This window comes from Pundamilia nyererei, unplaced genomic scaffold, assembly GCF_000239375.1.
Source record: "Pundamilia nyererei isolate P.nyererei 1_Seehausen unplaced genomic scaffold, PunNye1.0 scaffold00540, whole genome shotgun sequence".
Classification (NCBI taxonomy): domain Eukaryota; kingdom Metazoa; phylum Chordata; class Actinopteri; order Cichliformes; family Cichlidae; genus Pundamilia; species Pundamilia nyererei.
In genome coordinates, this window is record NW_005187941.1 from 133,954 (window position 1) to 141,584 (window position 7,631).

Consider the following 7,631-nt stretch of genomic DNA (forward strand, 5'->3'; position numbering starts at 1 on the left):
TGTGTGTGTGTGTGTGTGTGTGTGTGTGTGTGTGTGTGTGTGTGTGTGTGTGTGTGTGTGTGTGTTGTGCTGTCTAACACTACACTGTGTTTAAACTGTGTCTCAGTCACTGATACTGACTCCTCTGCTCCTCACAGGCAAAGTACCACGAGGACTTTGAGCGGGCGCGCGGTCGAGGCTTCACGCCGGGGTTGGACGATCCCAGCATGGAGCGCTACCAGAGAGCCAATCAGATGATGGGAGAGGCGGGCTACAACAAAGGCATGCACCACCAGGTGACAGAGATGGACAGACGACCAGGAGGCATCATCGTAGGTTAGTGAAAGAGCCTGTGTGTGTTAAGGATTCAGCGGTTGGTGTGTCTGCTGGCTGCTGTGTGGTATTGCACCAAGAAAGGGATTGGCCAGCAGAGTCACATGACACAATCATCTGATGTTGTTTAGTTGTTGAATTCTTTCTTCTTCTTAGCTCTAACTGTGAACTTTGGACCTACAAAGAATGTGATGCTTCATCAATAACTTTTGTCTCCTGTAGTTTCTGTTATGTGTTATTCATATAGTCTTTCACAATAAAAGCCTCCACATGAAGCCAAAGACCCCTGAAATGAGAGCAAGGTTTAGGTCTGGACCAGGTGGTTGACGTGCTGAGTCTGGTTTAAGTATTATTTTATGGTAAAGTGGAGCCACTTTCCGCTTTGTTACTTTCTTTTCATAGTTTGTTTTTTAAATGAACAGATGAGCTGTGATTTGGACTTTTTTTAAATTTTTTTTTACTTCAGCCCTCTGAGTTTATATCTGTTACGGTCAAGAACAAAGTCAGAGAAATGTCAGTTCAAATGAAGTCATGGAATATTTATCAACTTAATAATGTTGGATTGTTTCAGTCACTGCTTCTGTCCAAATCTTGTTCCCTCCTGTCTGAAGACCTGAAGGTGTGGAGGGCAGACCCAGGCTCCATCTTTGACTTTGACCCTCTTGAGGACAACATTCAGTCCAAAAGCCTCCGCAGGATGTCTGGTAGCTCTGGATCCTCAAGAAATGTTTTCAAACTAAAATATTTTGCATATTTGCATACATCTCTCATGACCCCTCATGACCCTGGTTTTACTATTAATGATTTTTAACGTCACATTACACTTTTACACACTAATAAACATGTTCACAAATTATTTTCCAGCCTGCTGTGTGCAAGTTTGATCCTCAGTTCACACTCTTGCATTGATCAAGTTGAAAGTTCTGCTTTCAAAGCAAAAACACATTCACACACTGGTGATGGCACAGCCACCCAGATCCAGGTCCCTGACAGAAGCACCTAAAAGTAAGTCCAGCTGCCTTCAACTCAAGCTTTCCAGAGTTTAAACAAAAAAGACATTTAAGCAAGAGTCTGGTTATAGTTAGTACCAGCACGTTGATCCTGTTAGCCAACATCCTGACTGAAGCTTTGCCGTTGCCATGTTGTGCAAAATGCATTGGATAAAATCCAAGTAAATATAGTTGATGGAGATGCAACTAACACCCAAACATTTCAGTTTACTGAAATAAAAACATGTCTAAAAAGCAGCTAAATGGAAAAATAATGTGTGCTTATGAAACCAAATTAAAATATCATTTGGGTGAAATTTGGTCCGCGCAACAAACATAAGGAAACATTTTTTGCATGTAGCGTTTTATTACTAGAATCATATGTGACAGTGTTGACACTGTATGCTGAAATAAGTAACCCCCCCTCTGGAAACTAACTGAAACTAAACTGAATTAAAAATAGCAAAAAAAGAAAACTAACAGAACCATAAGTTATAATTTGAAATAGCTGATATGCTCATGCTGTTACGTACTGTGTTTGTTCTTATTAGCGATGTTTTCTTTGTTTTTCCTGTTGTTACTTCTGTCCCGCGCTGCCCTCCGGTGGTGGCCGACTGTTAGAGCGAGCTGACCGCAGGCTGAGCAGGCAGCACTCCCAGCAGTCGCTCACCCTCAGCCAGGCTCAGTCTGTCAGCTCGCTGACCTCTGACCTCTGGGACCGCAGCAGCGCTGAAACTCCGGGTATCTTTCCCCCTCGGTTTTGTTTCCTCCTCACAGCAGGGTGAACGCATGGGCCGACTTATGTTTCCCGTCTCTGATCCACAGATTAAACTAACTCACTGTCTCCTCGCAGGATTGTGCATGAAGGTCACTGTGGGGTTTTTATTGTTAACATTTCACAAAGAGTTTCACAGCAACAGAGGTTTTCCAAGAAAGCAGAACAGAGTTTTCAACTTATTTGCTCTCACGCCTCTCTCTCTCTGTGTTTCTGTGTCTCTCACCCAGCTCCTGTGCTCCCTGGAGCGTACCATCAGGGCGTCCAGATGCAGCAGCAGCAGCAGTATCACGGCTACATGCATCAGACCAGCATGTCATCTGTCAGATCTGTCACCTCTCCTCCACACTCAGGCACCATGGTACACTCTTCTGCAACAAAGTTTTTTTTTGGTCTAAATTTAAAGTTTTTTTTCCCTGAGAACAAAATCCCTGAAACCCTGAAATCTGTGTCTCGGCCTTTTTGCAGCGTGTTTACCGTGCGCTGTATGACTACGCGGCTCAAGATCACGATGAGGTCTCATTCAGGGACGGCGACGTCATCATCAACGCTCAGCCCATCGACGAGGGCTGGATGTACGGCACCGTGCAGAGAACCGGCAAGTCCGGCATGCTGCCGGCAAACTACGTGGAGTGTTGCAACTAAAGCGGAGAGGAAGACGAGTTTGTGAGAGAGAGCGGAGAAGATGAAGTGAGACGGGCCTGAAATTCACAGTTACATCCACCTTCAGCGTTATAAAAGCAGCTGGTGATGTTCTTTGCATTTCAGGGCTCATTTACATTTTCAGTGTTATGGGAAACGGGAAAGACAGGTGATAGATTGTTAGACTGTTCTGGTCAATTTTAAAAACAGGAAATTATGTTTAAAAAATAAGTTTAATGGGTTTTAATTAGACGTGATGGATTACAAAGCTGCAGCTTCTTTGAGAATAAACACATCTGCTCAACAGCCAATCAAAGAGCAGTTTCTACACTTAAAGGTGAAGGAAACTGACCAGGATGCAGTGCAGCGGAGCAGGGTGCGCTATGATTAAAGAGGGCTGTCTGAATGCTTGGGGAAGCCTTTCCTGTATCTGATGGACACAGATACGTCTATCAGGTCCATCGCTTATTGGAAAATACATCTACTCCAGCTCCATTCAGGCCTTTTCTACAGTATCTCCAAAATTATTCTTCTTGTTATGTAAAATTAGCATTTATGTTAAAAAAAAAAGAAATTTACAAAAAATCTACACAAAATATTATGAAGCACTGTCCAGAAATATGTGCAAAGTCATGGAAATCAATTTCACTTTTTTTTGACACAGCTCTTAAATTATTACATTGAACTCAAATCTGTAAACTCCTGGAGTTTCATCCATGTCCGTCCGAAAGCAGCTGCAGAATCAGCATCAGTAGTAACCTCGAGGCTCTGGTCACGTCTCAAAGTTACTGTATATGGTTTGAAACAGAGTGAAAGTGCGCCGAACGAAAGGTTTGGGATCTGAGCTGGAAATGAACCACAAGCAGCTTCATGGTTCTTCTTTAGGTGGCACTGAAATATATATTTTTTAATTTAGGCATTAAAAGTTTAAGAATCTATTGGGCAGAACTGTCTGGTGTAAAAAAAAAATTAATAGATAGATAAAAGATAGATAAACCTTTGTAGTTTTACACTGAGCGCTGCAATGCACTGAACACCATGAGCCGGTGAGATCAGGTAATAATTGACCTGAAGGGGAATTTTCTTTTGATGAGCGGTGGATGAAGAGAAAAAAGCAGATGGAGGGATAAATCTAGCATGCTGTCATGTTTTATGAGAATATAGAAGTAGAGGAGCGAACGACAGAAGGATGCATGAAGAGAAGCGGTGAGAGAGACTAGAAACAAGTAACGTGTAACTTTTTAATCACCTGTGACAAACTAGAAGAGGAAATGAAGAAGGAGTGAGCAGGATTAATCTAGTTTATAATACAACAGGAATTCAGACAAGACTCCTAAACTGCGGCTCTGGGTGTGGTCTGTGTTTTTAATACTGCCAACAACGCCCAGGAAAAGACCACAAAGCCTCGTTTCAGCTCCACATGTCGATTAATCCACAACAAATTCACTGTAATCTCACTACATCCACATAAAAGACTCATAAATGTTTCATACTTCAAATGAACATGTGATAAGTTCTTGTTCATTGTTGAAAACTGCTAATTAGACTCATGATATAAGTCACTGCTTGGCAAATAATCCTAACAGGCACTGCAGTCAGCTCACATCGACACGCTGCAGAGGAGATGCTCCTTAAACATAAAGGCAACCAAATCTGAGAAAGGTTCTTACTCGGGTCATTCTTTAAATATTCAGATTACATTTGTGCTTTTTACCTACTATGAAATGTTTCCGTTCTACAGTTTGCATTTTTAATTTGCATTTTTTTCCAAAATGTTTTAAGTTTAAAAGACTTTAAATAACAGAACAAACCAAAAAAAGATTACGTTGATTATTCCACCCTCACAAGACAAAATCACAGATAAACAAAAACAGATCAATAAAAAAGTCCAGCAGGTCCAACAGTGGCTGCTCCATCGGCAGGTTTCTCCACCCTCGACCAAATTTCCTCTCATCAGACGCGGTGTCCCTGTGCTCTGATCAAACTCACTCACTGCAGAGTGGATCTGATGGATTTCCTGTTCTTATTGAATTCGTGTTCAGATGTGAGAAAGACAGTTTTAGTTTTTATTCTTTACAATAAAAGGAAAATGCTGCCTACAGCTTCCCCCGTATTCAGAAGGCTCCCCACAGCAGGTAGCGGGTTTGTTTGGAGGGTTTTCCTGGTTTTGTGTCTGTGGCTGGAGTTGAACTGGGGATCTTTTTAACTGCTTCACTCTGGCACCACCAGAATAAAGAATACAAATGAAAACTGAATTCAAATGTTGGCGTAATGCAAATTTGATATGATGTCAACAAGTACAACGAGTTGTCCTGTTTTAAGACCGTTATTAAGATGCATAGAAGAATAAGTGCTGTAAGACCTCTTACAGTCAGCAGGTGCTCATCAGGGAGCGACACCCATGAAACAGACCCCCTACTATCTGCGCACTGAGGTCTGAGGGACCTCCCAGGACCTCCCTGACACTATTTTCCACATTCCAGATATCTCTTGATCTCTAATGTCAAACACGACCTGCTCCAGAGCAGGTCTGTGGTTCTGAAAAGCCAGAATTAAACCAAAGTTACCTGGACGAGCCCAAATACTGCTCTGTCAGCCATCGATGCCACTAATGAAACAAATATGGTCACATGCTGACACGTTTATGTGATCTGAAGGGAATCCAGAAAGCACAGAGAGATGAATTGAGACACTGATGGTTTTTGGTCTTTTTATGGGTTTTGTTGGCATTAAGAAAACGACAGATTGTCAGCAGACTTTCATTGGAAAGGATGCAGAAAAAGAAGAAGAGGAGCAGGGAATGAAAATAATTAGATCTGTCTTCTCTCTAGACGTGAGCCCGAGAATGAAAAGGAAAGAATGAAAAGTCAGAAAATACTTTTTTCTTAGCAGTGATGCAACCAAAAGGAAGGAGTGGGGCAGGCGAACAGGAACAAGGTTTAGAAACCTCGAGTTTGAGCATTTATTGATCCCGGGTTTAATTCATGTTCAGGGGAGTGTGGTTTGGTTTTTGACTTCTGATGTACAGTAACCTGTCGACAAACCATCGACAGATCATCGGTTTTAAACAGCAGCAGTAACCTCTGTGTTTGTAAAGGACTTAACTAACACACTGTGTCTTTCTGTTTCTCGTGTCATGCTGTCTGAATATCTCTGCACACAGTAAAAGTTTATATTTCCTGAAATCTGAAGAGACTGTTTAAGTACGTCGGACTGGAGATTTCTGGACGTTGCAGACTATTTTGATACACGGGCTCCTGTCCACGTTTGGGAAAGTTATATTTTACTCTTGTGTGTATCCAGTAAGTCGTGTTTTTGGGGTTTCTTGTCTTGCTGTGTGGATTGCATCCTGGTCATGTACTGAATAAATCTTCACTCAGCCATGATTTGTCATTCTAGCTGGAAACCATTTTTGCATTTTGTATGTTTTATTTCATAAAAATAGATGCAATAGAATATAATTTACTGAATATTCATGTGTTGATTGTGTTAATTTTTGAAGAGACGCTGTTTCTTTTGTTTTTGGTTCATGCTTTGATGATTTTTTTGCTTCTAATGTCACAGTTTTTTTCTTATTTACTCAGTATATCATCACAGATTTTACTAAATTTATTTACATATTATTTGAAATTATGGATCATTCAATCTCGGCCTGTTTTGCCATGTGATAATTGCAGTGTGTTCCATATGGGAGAAATAAAAAACAAATAAACAGTCAACAGAAAAGTTCATCTTATTTAGAAATATGACTCAGATCCTGTTAATGCATCTCTGAAAGTGAGACGTTTACTGATGCCAACAGCAGATATGTAGCTGTTGTGTCACATCACCTTTCATGGACAAAAATATTTCTAAAAATGTGCAATGATGATTTTTAAAATGTATTAGATGTGTTACAGCAAAAATAAATAAAATAAGACATCAGCTCAGCCGAATAATTACTTTAAATATGTGGACACAAGTGCAGCAAATACAGCATAAAGCTGAGCCATCAAAGGTGTGAAACACTAGGACATACAGCATGTTTGAAAACCATGACAAAGAAGCAAACTGAGGGTTTAAATACACACATAAGGTCATTAGTGACAGAGGACCTGGGGAAAAGAAGCACAGGTGAGCAGAATCTAACTATACAAGAACTTAAAGCATGTGACATGAAGGAAAGTAAGACAGGAAGTAACAGAGCACAAGACTAACACAAAAAAAAGGGTCAGAAGATGCACAGAAACGAGACTAGGAGACATCAAACAAGGAGCTAAGAAACATAAATACCTAAGTCAGAAGCACTGGAAATGCTATACCCAAAAGACTAAATAATATAACACTTGAATGTAAGCTACCTAATAAACCCAACAAAAAATTGTGAAAACCACAAAACTCAAAACACGAGGTCAAAGATCCAGAAACCCTGACAGCGTGCTTCTGCAGCCTTTTTCCAAGAGCTCTGGCTTTTCTTGCCATTGAATGTGTGAGGTAGTTGAATGCAAGGACACTCTTAAAAAAATCTAAATAAATAAATCTTGATGTCAAGAGTTTCACTTCTGGTTAAAGTACCAGGAGATGATGTGGAAATTTTGAAATGGTTACAGAATATACATGCATACGTGTATTAGTAGTGGTATTGTTTTTGTTTTTTTAACTTTTATCTGATTTTGTTTTATACTTTATCTCTGTGTGAAGCACGTTGTGATCTTTTATCTAGAAATAAATAAAACAAAATTTTACTTACTAACTGTTCAGCACCTTTCATCCTGGTTAGTGAAGTTCAAAGTGCTGCACAGATGACTGACAGTCTGATAGTAAAACAGAGGAAAGTCTAAAGTAGCAAAACAACATGCAGTGACAAGGAATTTCAAATAAATTGTAATAAAAATAAAATTATTTTTTATAAGTGGCATTAAAACGTAATAAAT

The 7,631-nt window shown here is 40.1% G+C and overlaps 1 protein-coding gene across 2 annotated transcripts in view; it reads left to right on the top strand.

Moving 5' to 3' along the window:
• Positions 1–6,599, top strand: part of LOC102199822 (LIM zinc-binding domain-containing Nebulette) — a 132,571-nt gene extending 125,972 nt beyond the window's left edge. Inside the window, exons 5-9 of one of the 2 annotated variants that reach the window (XM_005754316.2) lie at positions 138–315; positions 924–1,016; positions 1,923–2,042; positions 2,307–2,437; positions 2,545–6,599. In XM_005754316.2, coding sequence (XP_005754373.1) covers positions 138–315; positions 924–1,016; positions 1,923–2,042; positions 2,307–2,437; positions 2,545–2,721 — 699 coding nt within the window. In that variant the 3' untranslated portion in view covers positions 2,722–6,599. The remainder of the gene's footprint in view (positions 1–137; positions 316–923; positions 1,017–1,922; positions 2,043–2,306; positions 2,438–2,544) is intronic. The other variant, XM_005754317.2, reaches the window with a different exon arrangement.
• The last annotated feature ends 1,032 nt before the right edge of the window (positions 6,600–7,631 follow it).